Genomic DNA, 21,548 nt, shown 5'->3' on the forward strand with positions numbered 1-21,548 from the left:
TCAGCTCTGGAAAAGGCTTGTTTTTAAGTTTTGCAGTAAAAATACCTGCATTTTGGCACAAATATTTCCAATCCTTGCAGCCAGCGGATGTCTGCCCTCCAGAGGTAACAGAGCTCAGAGCCATGACCAGGCTGTGAGCACAGGCTCCTTGCTGCTGTGCCCTGCTCTCAGTATCTCCATCCTTTCTGGAGAAGGTCCACACAGCTCTGGAGCCACATCTCAGTTTAACTTTCATTTACTGTTTAGTTTTCATATGCTGTGTAGTCTGGAGGTGACTGCCTGTTCCTTTACCTCCTGATCAGGAATTGAAATGTGCTAATAGATGGATTTACATCAAACTAGAAGGCCTGAAGCAATGATTCCCACTGAAATCAGTGCCTACAGACAACTGCTTGGAGGGTGTTTGGGTTTTATGTTTGGAGTAAGACAAAAAGTGAATGTGGCTTAAAATGGCAGGAGCCTCAGAAAATGCTTTGATAGCTTTTCCTGCATTGTTCTTGTGTGTTGGGGCATTGGGTTCAGCGTGAGTGGGGGTTTTGCAGTTTTTTGAGAAAAATAGCTGAAAATTGTAACATTCAGAGAACAGTGTTCCCACTGGATCTTACCTCAAATGAAAAGAATGTGACTTGCAGTCTTTGTGATTTATGAAAGTTTAAACATTTTCTGGTGGGAGTGCGGGTCACCATATGGTAACAAAAGACCTTCCTAGTTATCTTTTCTGCAGACTTTTAGAAGTAATTGCTGGAATCCTAGAAGACCACAGAGTATTGAAGTATTGGGACTGCATAACCTCTGAAGAGCCTTCCCAAATCTACATTTCATTGATTCATCCATTCTATAAGGCATAAATTTTCTAATAGTGAGCCAGTCGCTCTAAGTCAAAACCATGGTCCTACCATTTCCATTTTTATTCATAGCACTGTAACATTTCCAACACAAAAGTATTCCATTCAGAGAATCCATAGTTAAAAAAAAATCACAAAGACTCAAAGTCATACCAAATAATGAAAATTTACTGTGCCTGAGATGTATTACACTTCCCAGGCAGCGTGGGGTGTGTACTTTGGGATTTGTGTTCAAAACCCAGCTCTCATATAAAGATCATTTGTTATGAAGCATTAAAAATCTGAACTAATGCACCTTTGCAGCCATGGAGCTGACTCTCCCTCTGGTTTGTGTGGCAGAATACTTTTGCAGAGCCACAGACTGGAGATTCTTGTAGCCCTGCTCATGGTTAATACCAGACTGTAAAGCTGGACCCATGAGATGGACTGCAAAGGAATCAGCTCCCATATTTTGTGTTCTGGTAGATTGTACTTATGGGAAATTTTCAGCAAATTCTTTACTTCAGTTCTCTGCTGCATCTCCTTGCAGCTGGTGTAATGAGGACAATACATTCTGGGAGGCATCTTGACTTCAGAGTGACAGCTCCATTTATTTGTGAATGTTTTAGTTTAGTTAGGTCATAGGCTGGACTTGATGATCTGCAAGGTCTCTTCCAACCTAGCTGATTCTCTGACTCTGTTTCTGTGAAAATGAAGCAGCAGCAGAGCTGCCAGTAAACACGTTGTGTCTTTGTTCCATGTGGACATTGATGCCACAGTTGGACAGGTCCTAAGAAGCGAGGAAGAAGCTAACTGTCTGTGCTTTCTTGTTCCCAAAACAGCCCAAAGGAAGGAAGGCACTGCCTGGAGAGCTGGTGCAGCAGCAGAGTGACACCCTGCTGCCGTGGCGGCAGCACCAGAGTGCCAACGGGCTGCGGCGGCAGAAGCGCGACTGGGTCATCCCACCCATCAACGTGCCCGAGAACTCCAGAGGGCCCTTCCCGCAGCAGCTGGTTCGGGTGAGTTCAAGGACAAAATAGTGATAACAGTGCTAATAATAATGGTGATCTTGTAATGGCTCTGGTGAAGCAGTAGGTGTGGGAAGCCTGGCTCAAAGCACAGGCTCTCTGCTCTCCCTCCCCTCCTGCAGGAGCGGTTGCCTTTTCCATGCTGCTCCAAAGCTCCTCGCCCCAGTTTCCCTCCCAGCTGACGGCAGCCTAATCGCCTCCTTCCAGCCAGTCCCTCCTGAGACACTGGCACTGCTGCCAGGATGGCACTTTGCCCACGCTCTCATCCAAAAAGCGTCTGCAGGTGTAAGAGCTGGGCTGGGTGGCACCCAGCAATGAGGGTGCTGCATCCTTCCCTTCCCATCCCATCCCTCCCTCCCCGATCCCGCTGCAGATGCGCGGCGGCCCGGGGGAGGTTGGCTGCCTGCCGCCGCTGCAGATGGATCCGGCAGCCTCCCCTGTGTTGCTGCTTTCTTTCTTCACAAGGATAATCTCTGAGATCAAGTTTACCCATGTGGTTTTCTGTGGTGATTATGGGATGACAGGAAAAGAAAAGGAAGGGAAAAGGAGTGTTTTACAGAGACATTTGGTTGATTTATTGTTGCTGTTGATAAGTGTTAGTGAAATACAAACACATGTTGCTATCCCTCTTGTGGGTGCTGGTTTTGGTTTTTTTGAGCAGTCAAATGATTAGCTGTAAAAAAAAAATAATAAGTAAAACTCCTTGGCAGACATTTGCAGCTAACTCTTCCCTTGGAAGAAAAAGGCTACAATATAAAAATTCAAAAGTTATTTCAGGTAGCAGTGGTGTGTCATTGGCTACCCCTTCTCAGGAAATTCATGTAGTCCTTTTGAAGCAGTGCCTGGATTCACAGGGGTTGCATCATTACCTGTTTCTGTGTCTGGGAGGAAGGGGCATGTTCCAATTCAGCCAGGGATTTTGAAGCTTGGATCGTTGGTGCAATTCCTCTGTGCAATTAGGGAATAAAGTACTAAGGACTAAGAAGTACCAGGTGGCAAATAAAACCAGGGAGGGAAGCCAGAGAGTCTTTGTGTGGTCAGCGGTGCGGGGTACGGAGTGACCCATTAATGCATTGTCCTACTAAGCTGAGGAAATGTCTGAAGAGCAGAATAACCTGATGTGTTAAAAATGCCTTTCTAAATTAATAATTTAGATTAAATCTTGAATTCCTGTGAAAAATAAAGGGTAGTAGTTGCAAAATGAACTTGTGCTCTCTTCTATTCCCTACTGATTTCTTTTGAGTTCTGACTAGACAGCAAGAGGACAACTTGGCACCAGCTTAGCATGGCAAATTTGTTGATTTATAAGGACTGAAATCTCTGTGGCACTTTTTACCATACAGTCTGGAGATGAAACAGAAGGACTCGACTATGCAAAATTCTAATATTAATGGAAATGACAAATAATAAATTTTATATAGGTACTGAAGAATTGATATTCATCACTTAGACTACCGGTAACCTTGGAAAGATAACCTGGCTTATGGAAATACAGAACTCCCAGATTTTCAGCAATATATTCCATTGCAGTTTTCAAATACAGATGCTAGAGGAAACACTGAAATAAAGTGAAAATGGAGTGGGAAATAAAAAAACCGAACTGGCTTACAAAGGGCTGTTTTCCTCTTCACCTGACTTACAGAAAGCATCATAATGACAGGGAAGATCATAGAAAGAGTGCAACTTGATTAAGCGTGAGACCCCTGATGTTTCAGGCTTGGGTTGAGTTTCTGCTCCTCTGCAGCATCTGGCCCTTTTGCCAATGCCTGAATGTGAAGCTTGGGTGATTCCTATCAGGAGTTACAGCTCCCTCCGTTAGACTTTGCTCTTTAATTATCCAGAATAGGACAAATCAACATCTTCAAAGACCAGCACTATCTGATTATTTCCATCCACATAATCTTCAGATTGCCCTGGGGCATTTTGCTGTCTCCTAGATATAGGTGAGAGTTTTGATCTGATTTCCCATGCTTTTGCTCGCTGGGCACTGATTATTTTTGTGTCCATCTGCTCACAAACTGGAACCAGAAGTGCACATGTGAAGCTGCAGCTCAGCTCTCATTTGTACAGAAGTAGGTCTATCATGTTTTTTTCTGCTATTTTGTATAAAACATTCAAATCTACCACTGGTTCTTGGACACTGAACTTTTTTTTGGTTCAGAAAGACCAGTCTGAGCTTGCATTTTGTAGGTATAAATCGTGGAAACCAGTCCCTCCATAGTGCTATCTTTGGTTGTGGCTTCCTCCTAGGAGAGGAAGAGATGGCATGAAAAATCTCATCACTAAAAAACCAAAAATCCCTACCAGAAGTACATTTTACATAGAACCACTTGCTGTTTGCGTTTTTATAGGTCAGACTAATTTGAAATGCATAGGCAAATCTTTCAGGTTCCCTCCTACTCCTGCTTCCTATTGTGAAGGTAAAAATTCCATTTTATGGAAGTTGATTAGTTACTTGTCAGTATTTTTAGCAAGGCTGTGCCTGAATGAAGTTTAAATCATAGCAAAGGTGAATGCAGCTTGATGGGAGCCACATACCTCGAAAGGCAGCCCTGTCTGGTTCAGCTGGGATCAACTGTAATTCTCTGCTCATTAAACCATTTCATTCTGATAAAATACGTTAAATGAAAAAGTTTTTATAGAAAAAAAGAAAAAAGGAACATTATCCCTGCCAAAAAAACCCTTCTGTTAATTACAGGGTTTTTTCTTTCTGAGGAACATCCATGTCTGTTCATATACATCAACCACACTAACTAGGAAATGTGTTTCAGAAAAATAATAGCTGAAAAAATAATTTCTAATTAATTTTGACTGCTGAAAAGATTTACTTACTCTTTGAAGATTTTAAATTAACATCTGACATTTATAAGCTAAAAAAATTGTTAGTGTATAAAAATGTTTTGTAAATTCTGCTTTTGTCTTTGAGCTGAGAAAACAGTTATCAAAATTTATTGATATATGCTTATTTATTTTGGAAACATTTATGAAAATCTTGAGTTTAATTTCCTTCTGCTTCACTTCCACCTTTGTACTAGGAATAATATTGTACATGCTGGGAAATATTTCACTGTTGTGAGGCTAATTTCATTACTAATTGTCAGGTACTCTCATTATTATAACTGAAGTCCATAAAAATGCCTATTAAAAATACAAAAACAATATGAAATCCCCCTCCCTCTCCAAGCAAATGACTCATGCAGGCACACTGATCAGCTAAGATAATATATTAAATAGTTGCACCCTTGCTGAGCTCTGTCTATTTTCTCACTGACTCATCCTTTTTAGCTACATGCGTAGCTAATTCTTAATTATCTATTATCTAATTATCTATTAGCTTATCTTGTATTTCATCCTCTTTTGAACTTCAAAAAGAATCTCAGTTTTGGATCCACAAGCCAGTATCCAGCTGCTTCTAATGGGAATCTTGACTCAGTTTTCAAGGCAGGTCTTGGTTCATCTCAACGGACTACATGAAAATAATTAATTTTAAAAAACAAGCCTTGTGCAGAATTGGCCTTTGGTCATCTTCGGCATGCTTAGATAATGGGCTGCTCTGTCAACCACTGCAACTATGTTCTTTGTTCTGTGAGGGCTCCAAACTTTCAGTTCATCTCCAGGACCTTTGCAGAGCCTCCCATCTTGCACTTCATAGACCCTAATTTTTCCAGCTTGCCTTTATTAAACATAAAACTGAAAAATGTATTATTTTCCTGTTAGATCTCTTATGATAAACAACTTGTTCATTCTCATTATGCCAGCATGAAAATCCCCTGAGGATGACCAAGAGAGGATCTTGGTGCTCTCACAAAACTGCCTTGATTGCACGCTACAGGCACAGCATGGGCTCCCGCATCCCAGCGCTGGTGATCTCAGCCACAAGAATGCTAGAAATAACCTGATGTGTGTAACAGGGAACAAGAGGGAAGGATGCATTTTATGTAAATTTAATCAGAAAGTCCTGAAGTGGCTTGGAAAGTTGGCAGAATATAATATACCTGAAGGCTCTTGTGTTGTTGCTTAGCAGAGGTGTCGATGGCGTGTCGGGTTCCCAGCAGCACGGGGCACACAAGAGGAGCAGAGAGCTCCTCTTGACACACTGCAAAACCCTGTGGTGGACTCATGGGTGGGTTTAGCACATCTTAAGCTATTCTGTGTCATTGAATATTTAATATTAAAAAGGTTGATAGCACACTCTTCAGCTCAACACCTGTTTGTGAGCCAGAGGCCACCCTGGCACAGGAAATGGGTGAGACAGCTCTCCCAAAGTCTGGAATCCTGGTGCTGGAGACACACAAGGCACACTGAGCTGTGAAATCCCTGCCAGCTTGGACCACCAGCCCTCAGTGCTGCCATCTCCTTTGCTCCTCATGGCTGTTTCAGCATGTGCCTTTGCGCTCTTTTAAATAGTTTTATTGTAGGAAATCCCTCTTGCCTCCTCTCTCACAGCGTTGCTCACTGCTGTGAAATTGGCAGTGCAGAATCCATTAGCTCCAGCTGCAAGACAGATGGCATCTGTCTGTGGTGAGAGAAGGTTTGTTGAGAAAAGGCCTTGCAAATGCTTCCCAAAGGACATCAGACCTTACTTTTCCTGAGAGAGATGCAGACAGCATTGATTACAAATACTCCTAGACCTTCCTTGTTCTCCACAGGAACAGGTGTTTCTTTTGCCTTACTAGCCACACACACACTCAGAAAAAAAAGGGCTAGTTCTGGCTCTCAGTGCACCTCACCTTTCTGATGCCCTGTGAGCATCATCAGCTGAAATTGAGAAATGAGGGCATTTGGTCTCTATTGTAACACTCAGAACAGGATAAGGAGCAAGCCCAGAGGGTGGAGAGGAAATGGGACATTGTGCAGGTTGTGGTGCTCTGGAGAGTCACAGCCTTTCTTTGAAAGCTGGTTCAAGGATGTAGATTGAGGCAGCTCTTGGTTCTACTGCAGTTTCACACCACAAACCAACCTGGCATGAAAGAGGAGGAGATGAGCAGAAAAATGGTTCATTAAATGTTCATCTTGCCATGGTCTTGGCTCTGGTATTGATCTCTCCTCTGTGTGTGTGTGTGTGTGTTACCAAACCAGGACTCACGTATAACTCACAGAATGAATGGACAAAGTGAAATACGACACAGTGCTTCCTTGACGTGTCCATTTGAAATTCCTTTAAAACCTACAGTCTGAAGCAAGTTCCTGAACATACTCCACACTGTATGTACTGCTTAAAGGACATCCCTGTTTGTATTCTCCCTGAGGATGCCATGCTCATTTTCCAGCATTCCCCAAAAGAGAAGGGCAGATCCTGATGTAAATCACGCTTCTCTGCCAGAGCTGGTGGGGCTACCCCAGTGTGTGCCATTTGGGAATCTGGGTCGAAGGAAGCAGATGCCCAGTGCTTTATGGGCTTTCCATGCACACGCACATCCAGCATTATGGATTGAAAAGTGCAGCTACAGCATAAATGCTCCATTTAAAATTCTCTTACAACAGCATTCAAGCCTATACTGTAATTATACATATTGTATTTCCTTGTATTCAGACCCATAGGGAATTTATATTGTCCTTGCTAAAGCCAGAGGGACTGGAGGAAAGCAGTCATTTAATGATTCAGCTGTCTTGGGCTCTATGATTTAATCAATCATATGAAAGAAATTTTTAGATTCTTTGTGTTTAGAGTTCTCTTGTCTGAGCAGAAAATGTTCCCTTTTTGAATTGCTTTAATAGCTGTATTTATGCAGCTGAAAGTTCCTTAAGAAATGAAAGTAAAATCAAATTGCTGAGAATGCCTAGATAATTTATCGGAGAATATTCAATTAGAATATATTAATATTTTAGATTTCCATCATTAATTTAATATTCAGAGATTTAATTTAGTCATTGAATTGCTGTAGTGCCATGCGTGGGTAGATTGTTAGGCTGAGTGCTTAAAACACCTGCCACAAATGGGTGAATCTTACTTTGATTCCCAAGAGCACAAATGCCTTTCTACTGACATAAGTCTTGCAGCAAAAACTCAGACACTAAATCTTGCCTGTGCTCTGCATTTTTCCATAATTGCAGAAAGGAATAATACAATCTTCTAGCAGAAATAAATGCAAGAGTCTGATTTATTTATGCATTCAAATCCAGACTGAGGGGGAATTTGGTGCTCTGTGGTTCTGAGTTTGTCAATGTATTACTGAAAAATTTCATTTTGCCAGACTGGCCTTGTCACTTACTCAAGGAGAACCGTCGTAAGTGAGGTTGGGATTTAAAGGTGATTGACACTTTGCAGACAGATATCAAGGACTCCTATTGCCCAGTTCAGCTAAAAAAGCTGCCCTTGAAGTTTTGCCATTTTCCAGGATACTTTGGGAATAATAACATGAATGGAAAAATGCCTCACTAAATCATAAAAAACCCACTATATCATAAAATACCATTTGATTTGGAAGTGATAAATCTTTGAATGTAGCATCCCAGTTGCATGAGGGAAATGGAACCATTTTTAATTTCTCACACAACATAAAAACTGAGATTCTCAGAAGCCGCTGGAAGCAGTGAGACTGCTCCCACTGATTGGGAAGTATCAGCATGACATTTCAGAAGTCTCAAAAATCATTGATAATATTTATGATTAACTTCAAGACATTAATTTAGGGTACAGCAAGTCAAACTGGGAGGAGGCTGGGATAACAGACCTGTGGTCTGACCTTGTGGTTGATGTTCCCAACTGGTTTGCAGTCACTAGCATCCCCTGAGGCAGTGGGGTGGGATATACTAGCAGGGGTTTGTGACCCTACTACCAATGACTACTGGTTAAATACAAATTGTAAGTGAGAGACAGGGAATGATAGAATTGTTTAGGTTGGGAAGGGACCTTTAAGATCCTCAAGTCCAGCTGTGATCCATACAGTCTTTGCTTAGGTGTTTTTCCATGCAGGATCTGACTTTTTCACCCTGCCTGCATCACTGAGGATGGTCTTTCACTGATAAGAACCCAAGGCAGAGAAGTTGAGTGGCTTTGAGACCACAGAGCTGTTGCCATGGCCATGGGCCACACTCTCTGGTTATCAGCATCGGGGCCTGTCCTTGGGTTATTTGAAAAATCTCATAATGGACTCAGATTTTAATGGAGTAGTCAGAAATCTTTTGCTGATGGTTATGGTCAGTCACATTGTTCCATGTCTGAGTCCTCCTGTGCATCGGGTCTGTTACACACAGGTCTGTTTTCATAGCCATGCAAAGGTGCTTCTCTGCTCTCTGCTGGCTCTCCACCAATTCTCCACCACCAGCACCACCCCCATCCAGCCCACACCTTTTAGCTCCAGCTTCACTTTGGGAGCAAGAGATTCAGGAAGCACAGAAGGATAACTACCCCTCGAATTGTCATCACAGGCGTACTGCAAAAGAGTTCATCAGTCACTCCAAAGAGTATTTAGCTATAATACCCCATTGCACATATTGCAACATATCATTACCTCCCATCCTCTCCAGAAAGTGAGATAACTGTAATAGCCACTCAGGCTGGCTGTCATTACATGTACAGGCAAAGGCAGGAAGGCATAGTCAGAGGTAATGCACACAGCTCATGAAAGCTATTGAAAATCTGTGAAGACAGTGTACACAAAAACAGTGGGTTAATTTGCTTAGAGAAAAGCTTTGGTTTTGCTCCTGCATTTTCCAAAGTAAAACAATAATAATGAAAAAAGCCGAGACAGAGCAGACAAAGAATTCACAATCTGCCTCTTTGCTGCAGGAGTTCATTCTTTAACACTCAGCACCCACATTAGGTGAGTGTGGGACTTGGCTTCCTTGATGAGTTGAATTGGAGTCCCGAAGACAGAGTGGTGCTGTGTGGGTGTGAGTTTGGATTTGCAGAATGATGCTGCAGATATAACCTTGACAGCTAGGCTGTTGCTGAAATTCACTGTAGCAGGCTGGGATGAGATGGAAAAAAATAATCTACAGTTTTTATTTCCTTACTAGTGGATATGTTCTTGATAGTCTGCACCAATGAAGAATTAAATACAGCACCCTGGAATTTCAGATGTCAGCTTTTAAGACTTCATAGAATTTACTCTTGGGCTAATTTTAAGCTCTCATTGCTGTGGTTAATTGTTTTTTTTATAACAGCTGAGATTTTCAGAGATAAAGGTGTCACCATCCAAATCCTTTCTTAGGTGTCTCTAATGCAGGCTGATTAAAGATGTAAGCCCATGGCTACATGGTGGGGCAGCAAAGAGTGGATATGCAGTAGTTTACCAGTTTCAATAAAGGCCCCATTTCTTTGCAGTTTTTCCTTTCCCATAGTTCTTACCATATTTTTTATAATTATCATATTTATAATAACATTCATATTTGTTGCTGATTTCCTTAATTTAAAGGACATTTTCCTCCTATCCGAACAGTTCGACAACTTAAAAAGCAAACAAACAAAACCTTGGATTATATTAAGGGAAACATTTTGCCCAAGGCAATTTGGATATCTGCAGATGGTGGTACTGAACATTTTGGCCCTTGTTCAGCAGAGATTTTAAGAATTTGCCTAAATTTGAGCCTTTAAGTAACTCCGTGGCTCTTCAGAATATATTTGTTGACTGGAAACTAAGGGCATGAATAACGCCTTACTGGATTAATGTACCCAGCATTGTGCAGTACTAACCTTTTTGGTCATGTTTATGGTTTTTATTAGATTCCCAATTTTAATTACACTTCTCTGAGTGTACTGGTAGCGTACGGGAGACATCTGAGATATGCACACACATCAGCGTTTACACATGTCCTTTTTTTCCTAATAGACACCAGAACCAGACTTGAAAAGCCACCCAGTAGACCTTGGTTGTATTTTTTTGGCACTGGATAAAGAGAGCTGAATTCTTTCCCCTCCATGAACCAACTCATGCATCCCCTAAGAGCCCCCACATGAACCTGCATGTAGTCATCCTTGTCATAACAAACCACTGGCCCTGCCCTCCCTGTGCTGAGTTTTACCTGAGGAATTCCCCTTTAGGAATCAGGTTTTGGAAACCAGGACTGATCCTCTATGACTCAAGCTGTAAACTCCTAAACCTAGAAGTTTCTCATGGAAATATTAACAGACCCCTAAATGCCATGGTGCTGGTGGCATTGCTGGGACATTTGCTTTTCTGACTCCTCCTTCCACTCGTGATCTCTGCTCATTTTAATCAAAACATCATGACCTGAGGAGGGTTTTGTATCTGTGCTTAGGTTTTTAGCCCTTTTGGGCTGTTTTTCAGTTGACTTATTTGTTTGATTTGTGCTTTGAGGCTTTGTGAGCTGTAACATTTATTTAAGCAAAGAACCTAATTTTCTTCTTGTTAAAAGAGGGACAGTTTAAGCAAGAAGAAAAGCTGTGTGGGCTTGTTGTTTCTGTCAGAGAAATGAAAGGCATGCATTGTGTTGTGGAAAGATTGGACATGGAGCCGTGGTTTGGACCTTTAGGGGAACTTGTAGTGCATGTTCCCCTCTGCTAGTTAAACTCCTCTGTGGAAAAGGCAGAGCTGCAGTGTCCCCATTAGTGCAGGACTATGAAAAATTCAGTGGGAATGGCCAATTTTCCTTATTTCCAAGTCACTGTAAAAAGCTATGGCAGCTAAAAGGCAGAGTTTCTGACCACACTGTGAGCTATTTGGAGTTATTTCTGAAGTAACATCACTGGAAGGGAGCATATTAGTAGAGAGAGGAAAGGAAACTAAGATTAAGGATCTGCACTAAAAAGTGTTGCTAGTTAATCCAAGCCCTCGGAAGGGATTTGTGTGAGTTGGAAAACAAAAATAAATGTTGGGCCAGCTTACATTTTCAGTGGTGTGGTTTGCAGTGAAGTGATGACACAATTTACTTACCAGTAAGTGGCATTCAACTGCCTCTGACAAAAAGAAATTACAGTGGAAGAATCAGACATCATCAGAGCATAAATCTTTTATAGAAGATTATAGCAGTTATTTATTATTTGAAAGCAAAGAATTGAGAAGCAAGGTGGCATTTTCTTTCAGTCATGGGAAATGCACCCTGTAATGTCTCCATGGAAAAAAGGAAAATGCTATACCAAAATGTTCCCATTCAGCTCAATGGCAAAAGCACTATTCGTTAGCATCTGGTTTTGCAGGGAAACTCCTGTTAAGAGAGGAATTTAAATATTGGAGGAAGCATTTCCAACAACTGTCTGGGTTTACCGAATATTTTTCAGACAGTGTTATGTTCATGGCACAGGTTTTTGTATGCTAAAGGAAAAGGCAATTCAGAATTTATGAAACAGCTGCTGTGTCTTTTGAGCACCTAAGGGACAGAATGACACAACACATATGTATTTCTGAAGTCACTGGAAAGAAACAACCCAACTTGTTTCTTCTACTTCCTCTTGAATAGTAACCCATGGTATCTGCAAGCATTAAAACATTTTCTTTTAATTTTTTAATTAGACATGAATACAAAATGTAGCATTTGGGTTTAACATGCTATTAGGAAATCAGCTCTTTTTCTCCTCCTTCTGTATCCATTGAGTGTTAAATGTCCCCCTCCCTTCCTTTTTTTTTTTTTTAACCTCTTGTTCTTAATGAGACTTCCTCCTTCTCCCCATGAATCTTTATGTAGGCAACCTTAGCTCTTGATTAATCAGTAATTAGGGAAGGAGTCATACTGGTTTCAAGTCTTTAGTATCATACTCTCCAGCTCAAATTCAAAACTAAAATCTGAAGGAAAGCCATAGTGTCAATATTATGCTCTGTCTAACCATATGATGACAAAAATCACATCAGAGTCAGACCAGGCATATCTATTTATATAGGCACAAATCTGTCCTGCTTGATATCGAGTGTAACACAATCATAATTCTCTCCCACGGCTGCTTTCTCACACATTCCCTGCCTTTGTCACCATCAGCATTCAATATTTCGCCTTAAAGTTTACTACATCCTCTGTCATCTCATCTGACACGAGCTGCTTCACTTCACTCCGTGTTTGCTGAGCAGTTAGGGCTCAATTCAAAGTTTAATGAGCCCTCATTAACCTCCATGAGCTTAGATCAAACCCTTGTAGTCTAATATGGAAATAATGCCGGGGTATTATGGAGTTAAAAGCTGCCATAGAGTGGTCTGAGGATAAAGTCACTGCGGGCGGGCGGCTTAATGGGGTATTAATTGGATAGAGGGTGTTCCTAAGTACTGAGCACTGAGCGTGGATGTTGTTGAAGGAAGGGAGTAAATGCTGAATGGTGTGATCCTAACTAAGGGTGAGGTTCCCTTTGCATCTGCGCTGTAGTTCTGCTTCAGCCTTTGGGGAGTTGATGCTGGTGGGGAAGAGTTTTCTGGTCCAGGCTGATGGGTGCTGTCGCTCACAGGTCATCTTCCCTCTCATCCTCCTGCTCTGAAGTCGTGCCTGGCTTGGCTCCATCGAAATTATTCTTCCAGAAACTGTTAGCAAAAAGGTGATGTCGTTGGAAAGGAGATGCGAATTCCACAACACAGCTTTTGCATTTCCTCTTTTTTTCTTCTCTGGGGTAAGGTGCTATCAACACAACATTTAAAGTAACCCAAAATGTTGTGTTGCCTGAGCTCTTGTTGCCAGTCAGCCCCCCAGCAAGGCTGTTTCTCTATTCCTTTGGACTACTGGGAGTATTCCCTCGGGCTTTGCTGATCAAAAACCTCCACCAAGTCATGTGAAAGCAGCGTGTGTTCAATATTTTAGTCTGTTCCTTTGGCTTTACCCTTTTAGTACCCAAAATACTGTTAATTCTTGGAGAAGCTCCATTTCTTCCTCAGACCGTGTGCAGAGGATGATCAGGAACAGCAGAGAAGTAGTCCTTGTTGCCACAGATTCCCTCAAGGTCTGAAGGATACCTGGGTCCCTTAGCAGATCCTGCCATGTGCCCAGGGCCACCACGGCAGGGACACCGGGCTGCTGCTGCCCCTTCCCAGCTGATACTGCCTGTGAATGTGGAGGGTTTGGGAACTGTGACATCATCTCTTCACCAGAGAAGTGGGACTGATTCCTTTCATTTATTTATGTTAGATATTCTCTGCGCTTCTTGCCTTTTCGAAGAGCTGTTCCTTTCCTTCTGTGAAGCCACAGATGCAACACATCCTGTCTCCCTCCATGCAGCCAAGTGCTTTTCCCTTTGGGCTGGTGACAAGTCACTTATTTCCCCCATATAGCTAAGGAAAAAAAGAACAATCACATATGCAACCATTACAGAAATGTTTTTCTGGAAACTCTCAATCCATATCTCCATAAGACATGTCCCCATTCTCTGTAATTTTTAAGCAAAAGGCTGTGTAATAGCTGTCTCTGTGCTGCCTGTGTGCCAGCCTGCAGTTCCTGCCTATCCTAATCCCATATGGGAACGAGGATTGAACATATATGCTAGGAAGGATTATGAAATTCTGCTTGATTTGCTGCTCTCCTTTTTATTCTTCAATTGATAAAGCAGGTGCTAAAATGAGCCTTCCATTGGAGGAGTTCCATAATGCCCCCCCTGCTCTGCAATACTGCAGCCTATATTATGTACCTCCCTTCTCTGTGTCTTCACATTTCCAGTTCTTGTCTCCTGTTCCACCTTTTCAGGTCTTGCTTTCACATTTTTGTTTCTGCTGTAGTGTGTTCCTATCTTTCCACACGTTTTCGCTGTCTCAGGTGGTCGCTGTGCCAGGATCAGGAGTCAGTCACAATCCCTGAAAATTGTGAGGTTGGCTGAAGTCTTGGCTGTCTCTAGTTCTTGTACCATCAGTTCCAAACCTTTCTTCTCAGTTGGAAATATTTTTAAAAAAATAAAAAACCCACAAACACCTCGACTTGTGGTGTCTCCAGAAATTGAGAATGTAAATACAGAGCAATCTGTGATGAAACCTGGAGCATTCCCACCGTCATCTCTCCATGGATTTATGTACCAGTTAAATGTGTTTTCCTACAGGACAGTGTGGGTGGAAGTGTGGACATTTCACAACCAAGGGTGTTGCTTTAAGGGCTGAATCAAAGTGTGGGAGATTTCATTAATCTTTTCCATTCAGTTTTTCTGATTGAGCTTTTTTATTTATAATTATATGTCTGTCTGATTGAGAAAGCTATTTATCTGTTCAGTGATGAATTATCAAGAAGAAAGGATGGACAGGATGCTTTTAAAGCCTTTCAGCCCCATAACTGTAGCCACTTATACTGATAGCTTGCACTGGAAAATGGAATGTGAATCAGAGAAAACATGGGAAATAATAGGAGGAAAATTCAGAATCCATTTCTGATGAGTTTATATTAAACCCAAAGATCTTCCACTTCATAGAGAAATTATTTAAGTTTTATGCAGCTTTTGAGATTATGACAAGCTGAACAACTTGTTCTGGCTTGGTGCTCAAGCGCCATATGGTACTACTTCAGCAATTTGATGTGATATTATGAATAAGAGTGCATGAGTAGTGAAATGTTTGGGGTTTTTATATCATCTTGGCCTTCTGCAATAGACATTAAAAATGAATTCTGTTTAGAGTAAGGGAAGGGGGAAAAAAACCCCAGACCTGCAGGTTTCAATGGCATAATTGCAGCAAGCAAGTGGAAAATGAATCTGTGGTGATTAGGAAGCCAGTTGCTGACAGGATCTCTTGGACAGGTGGGGGTAGCCCATGTTCTACAGGCCCTGTTCTCCTTTAGGATTTTTCTGGTACAATGCTTGTATTATCTTCAAGGAAAAATCTTTATATGCTGTTATCTGTGTTGAGGGTTAGTGGTTTGGAAATTATTATTATACAAGTGGAAATTGACTTTGTATGTAAAAATAAAATCTAAGGCTAAATTTGTAATCTCAGACAAGTGTATGAAAGCAATAGTCAGCAAAAGATAACGATAAAATCTCAATGTCCCTGTCTGAAGAAGGGCCATGACTCTTCCCTGTGTTTCTTGCCCATTAGTTATAGGAAGTTGCTTCCTCAAATTTTATTGCCAAAAGCAGTTCATGGAGAGCAGGATGTGACTGCCAGATTTTGGTGGATGAGGTAATGTGGAGATGGGAGGTTTGGTACAATTCACAGGCAGTGGTCTCCTGTAGTGTGTCAGTGTGTACTGAATTCTAAAGATAAAACAAATCCCACCCCTACCAATATATATGTATAATTTTATATATGTGATCGATTTGAACTAATAGTGTGTGTAAATCATACATCTGCTGTGCCCAGAGAGGATGGGACTGGTCCACCAGTACAGGTCTCATGGGAGGAATCTCTGGGAGGCAGAGGGTGGCACAGGCTCTGCCTGAGGATTCGCTGGAATAACTAGTTGGGACAGAACACCTGCCTGGAAAATTTGGCTCAGTTTCTTACTCTGAATTACAGCTACATTAGTAGAATTTTAAGAGACAAATGCTGCTTTGAACACAAACTGTTCATATGGAAAAATGTCTGATTTTTATAGTAATTTTGGGATTTGTCTTGTCTGGATATTTCCCTAAATTTGTTTTTCAAATGGCTTTTGGTTCAGAATGGAGCTTTAGTTTGTAGTGTGGATAGTGCCTCCATTCCACAGAGCTGACTGGTTTTCACTAGCTGCTTTGCATTGTTTTTTTTTTACCCTGAGAATTTCTTTCTTCTTGTTCTTAATATATTCCCAGTCGGAATTTAGTTTCTGAAAAAAAAGACATCTTTTCATCGCTGCAGTGATTTTTAGCGGTTGTATCCTTTTATGCATCACTCTCACACAGTGTGAACATTTTAACCTTTTCTTAATTATTAGCGTTTCCATTCCTGCTGTTCATTAATCTGTGCTGGGCAAGGACTATGATGTGCTGCCCAAGGATGCAGCCATGGAGCTGCTCAGCTCCTGCTCTGTGGAAACCTCAGCCTACAGAGATTTTCATGGAGCATCTACCATTTCGCTTTTGAAGTCTGAACTCAGAACTGATTTATTTATTTTTTAATGGTTAGGTTGACTCACTGTCCTGCTGAGTTATCTGCTTTAGTTATATATGTGAAAATGTTGTATAAATCCAAGCTGCTGTTAACTGCAGTCGGACAGTAAACGGTGCATAGCATATTCTTACCACAAGTACACAAAACCAATTATTCCTGATACCTGGTAAAATTTAAAACAAGAAACGGATAGAAATTAAGCAGTAAATTACCCAACAAAGTTAAGGTCCAGCCTCTCTTCCTCTGTCTCCGGTTCTCATTTATAAATGGAATTGTGGCTACATCTACAGCTTTGCTTACCTGGATTTTCTTCTCAGATATTTAGTAGCACGTGCTCTCAGACTTCAGTTCTCAACTGAATTGCAGGCACAAATACTGCTGATGCCAGGGGAGCCTAAATGACTCTGCAAAAGTCAGAAAGGAAATCCAGGGTATATTTGAGAACTGAGCAGGCTCTCCCAAATCCCCCAAGTAATCCCTCCACCTTAGGTTTTTTGCATTTGTTCTGGAGTAGTTAAGATGTTGCTGGTGGTAACTTGAGCTGGTAGATATTTCTGCAAAATCTAGTTTTAAAAATAACATACAGCCAAACTGAAACTTATTTCAAGTGTTCCATAATGTTATCAGTAGTATTATACTTCTCATAATCAGCAAAGGCCCTAGTTTTCAAAATGTGACTGTATTTTGGCAAAATTAAGATTCTAATATTTATATAGGTTTTGTTCTTCATTAATTTTCTGCAGATAAAGCAAAAATCCCACTTTCTAAATGGCTTTTATTTAGAATACAGTTCAGTGGTGCTTCTGGAATATTGGTTTGTAATTCTCATCTTCATTTAACCCCAACTTTCCAAGCTATATGTAGTGAAAATATAACCACTTTCCTCTTGGTTAGTACACAGTACTTAGTGTTTTTTAAGTCTAGCACTGGGCAAACTGTGCTGGGTTTTATGTTGATGATGAAGCTTTAATTGCACTTCTGAAATCCTCATCATGTGTAAAACAGTACCACTAAGCTAAATGGGAACATCATCCCATAAAAACCAAGCAGCCTGGTGTATGATTAAGAGACAGTAATTTTTCCTTATTCGGACCAGCATGGTTTCAGTTTTCATACTTTGCTTTCCAACACTTCTCCACTGCTCAGACACATATTCCCTACCACAGTCCAAAGATTTCCATACGGCCTCCTAAACTCAACCCTCTCCCTACTGTGTGGAAACAGCAAAAAACTCTACAGGAATTCAGTCGTGAATTTCCCCAAGATCCCTCTGCAGCCAGGCGGTGTCTGAGCAGCTTGCTGGCTTGGCAGCTCCGCGGTGCTCTGCGCGCGTTCCGCGTACGGGTGGCAGGAGGCGACGAGAAGGTGGCACCACGTGGCGAGAAGGTGGCATCATGTGGAGATAAGGTGGCACCACATGGCGAGAAGGTGGCACCACAATGACGAGAAGGTGGCATCATGTGGAGATAAGGTGGCACCATGTGTCCTTTTCAGGGAGGAGCAGCTTGACCCTCGGCTCCTTGTTGCCATGCCTGATGTGGGGAGATGTGTACATATGGAATGATATCAGCTCCGTGGCAGCAAAGCAAAACAGTCTTGAGAATCTTTAGATAGTGGGAAATGGGGATAGGAAAAATGTGAATATTGTTAAAAATCCACTTTCTTCAGCAGGGGCTGAAGCCGCACCTGTCAGTGAGCGCTAACAGGGCTTAGTTCACTTGACTGAGCATTACTCAGGGGAGATTTTGGGCCAAGTTTCCATCCTTGCCAACAGTTTCTTTCTCCACTGTAATTCATTAATTAGCAGCTATACCTGTTTACATAATGAAGTGTCGGAGAACTTTTATCAGTGTGTTGCCATCTGAAATGTCACAGTGTTCTCTTGATCAGATTAGAAATGTCTGACCAGAAAGTCCCCGGCATTTCAGGGCATTGCATGAGACTCATGAAAGGGAACACTTAATGATAATGACAGTGAAAAAGTCAATCCAGGCACATTTTCTACAGTGTAACTTCCCAATGCTCAAGTATTTGAAAGTAAAAAAAATTAGTACTTTCACGCACACAGTGCATAAGTTTAAACCTGTGTTCTCAAATAACATGTTTTAATTCTGTTGCTTAGTTGTGCTTAGAAATAAAAAACTAGCCCAGACTCCAGCCATGTTAGACCCCTAACCAGTTTATAATAAATGTGGAGATGCCAGGATTACCATCCCCAGATGTGGAACACAGCATATGGTACCTATGTACCAAAATACAGCTTGCACTGGGGTCCTGGTAATGAGTTTCTATAGGTTTGTACATATAGATTCCTGTAACACTCGTTGGAGAAAGATGCAGAGCTACCATCATGGAGTATATTTAGATGGGTTTTTACTGTCTCTTTGTCAAGGGCCTGTCTCTGTTGTGATGTGATTGGAGATTAATTTCAGTGAATATTAGTATTTAAAAGGATTTGCTCCTCATCTTTCCCTTAATCCCTTTTTGCTGAATGTATGCTTCATTTCATTCTGTTCTGTGCTGAGATTTGTTGAAAGGGATGGAGAAGAGTTTGTATTTCCCTTTTTGGCAGCCTGAGCTCTATGTGGTTTGTGTGAATTCTTCTTTCAGGAGAGAACATTTAAAGGCAAGAACTCCTCTTTGTGCCTGTGGAAGGGTAAAATCAAGCCTCTCCTACAGCGCGTTTCAAAGCGTTTCACTAGGAAACAAGAGCATTTTGCATTCACATATCCTAACCAGGATTCATTTTGAAGAGGCTTGAAGGCAGTGACAAATAGAGGGATTTTATAATGTGTAACTCGGCTGAACTGCCAGGGTTCTGCAGAGAGGCATCCTTTGTGCAAAGCTAAAAATGTCATAGGCTAGAATGAAGTAATAGCATAAAGTAAATTTCTGAGATTTTCCTTTAAAAATATGCTTCAAGTATTCACAATAGAACTGTGCTTTTAAAGCAGTCAGACCTATCCCCTAGAGATTAATTAGTAGTACAATGCTTGATTTTGAAAAGGAGAAGATGGTAAAGGTGGCTGCATTGAAAAACTTGTCAAATGTCTTGAAAATGTATGGAGAGAATCAGCAGCAAGAACACTCTGCAAGGGAGCAGAAGGATGTCCAGAGACACACAAACCCACTGTGGAGAAGGTGGCATCACCCTGTTGGGTTTAGCACAGTTTCTCTTTGGCACACTGGCTCTGCTCAGCCCCTCCACATGCACTTTGGGACTCTCACATCAGTGCCTGCTTTGCTTTCAGTCCGGGGATTGTAGCATCCTCTGGCCATCACAGCAGAGCTGTAAGGTGACACACCAAATCCTCCCCGTGCTCCCACCTCTGCCATCCTGAGAAAACAGGTCAGGATCTGGTCCCAAAATACCTTACTGTTGAACTTTGCTGTTAGTCTAGAAGGAAGAAACAACATGAAAGCAAAGAGCTCAGCTTTGTGAAGGGTTTAGCACGCTCTTACAGTGACCTCCTGTGGAGCAGAGCAGACACCTTGGTGCCCTGCACTGGGGCAGTGACCCTGTTCCTAAAGCCCACGGCCCCTCACATCCTGCACGGCTCTGCCAAAGACTCCCACACCTTTCCTTACTCTTCTCAGGCAAGATGTGGATTTCTTTCTAGCTGAATGAACTCTCACCTTCAGAAAAGACATCTCTGATTAGTGTTTCAGAGCCACAGGCTGCTCAGTGTGTGCGAGCCAGAGCCAGCACTTGCCCTCAGCAGTTCAACTACCCAACCTTGTTCTTGGCATGATGGTTTTAATAAATGTTATATCAGTTTTAATATCATGAGTATTTCATTTACAAGGTGATGATGTGTTTTTAGAGCATGCAATGCATTTCATTTAGCAGTTACATGCACTGAAGGATGCATTGAATAAAATATTACTTTAAAATCAGATGATTTCTTTAATTCTGTATACAGGCTCTCTGGGTTAATACATATTGCATCTAACTCAAGCAGTGATGTAGCTTCTGTAACCTACTTCTTCATGCATTGTAATTCTTTCCATTGTGTTGTCCAGTGAATATTATGAGTATTATTTGTTAATATGTTCATTTTATTTGAATAAGAAAGCAAGTCATTCCAATGCAGTGACTGATCATGCTGTGAAATTAGATTTTGAGAGCAGCCTGTAAAGGGAAATAGTCTGTTTGCTTTTTTAGGGAACTGTTTCTCCTGTGGTGTTGGCTTTGCCTTTGTGAGAGTGTCTGTAGTGCTAGAGCCACTCCAGGGGAGAGGGGCAGCAGCAGCTGCTCCAAAGCAGCTCCCAGCCATGGCTGGGAACGTGTGGCCTGAGGAGAAACAGGAACCCCTGTGCAGGAGCCGCTGTCCCAAGAGTGAGGCGTGGGGACAAGGCAGGGGACACCTCAGCTCACCCAGGACAGGTGAGTTCTTGGAGCAGAGCTGGCCAGAGGCAAGGCAGGGGCAGGCACAGGGTCCCCTCCTTGCATGAGTGGAGCTGGGGACATGTCCTCCTGCTGCCAGAGGCTACAAGGGCTGTTCCAGAGAGGCTCCAGCCTTCCCACAGCGTGCATGCATCACTCCAGCAGCCTTGCACGTTGAGGATGCACTAAATTGTCAGCCAGCTGAGGGTTTCTCTTTTATCTTCTACCTTCTGCCTTGTTTGAGAGAGTAGAAAGACAAATTCAGGCATTCAGCCTCCGTGCTACATGAGTCACTCATCCTGAGTCACTTGTGGAGGAAAAAACCCATTCTGGGCTTTTTGGGGCTGTGCTGCTGAAGGAGTCCATGGGACCTCTCAAGTACCTCCAGGCACAGTTTCTAAGCCCTTGAAAGTTTCATTGCAATGTTGTT

General features: G+C 41.9%; 1 protein-coding gene across 1 annotated transcript in view; it reads left to right on the forward strand.

Annotated features, from left to right (window-relative positions):
* Positions 1-21,548, forward strand: part of CDH4 (cadherin 4) — a 416,129-nt gene that overhangs the window by 261,278 nt on the left and 133,303 nt on the right. Inside the window, exon 4 of the mRNA XM_041417862.1 lies at positions 1,667-1,843. Coding sequence (XP_041273796.1) covers positions 1,667-1,843 — 177 coding nt within the window. The remainder of the gene's footprint in view (positions 1-1,666; positions 1,844-21,548) is intronic.

The sequence above is a fragment of the Onychostruthus taczanowskii genome, unplaced genomic scaffold (genome assembly GCF_017590055.1).
Source record: "Onychostruthus taczanowskii isolate IOZ18803 unplaced genomic scaffold, ASM1759005v1 scaffold57, whole genome shotgun sequence".
In the NCBI taxonomy this organism is placed as follows: Eukaryota; Metazoa; Chordata; class Aves; order Passeriformes; family Passeridae; genus Onychostruthus; species Onychostruthus taczanowskii.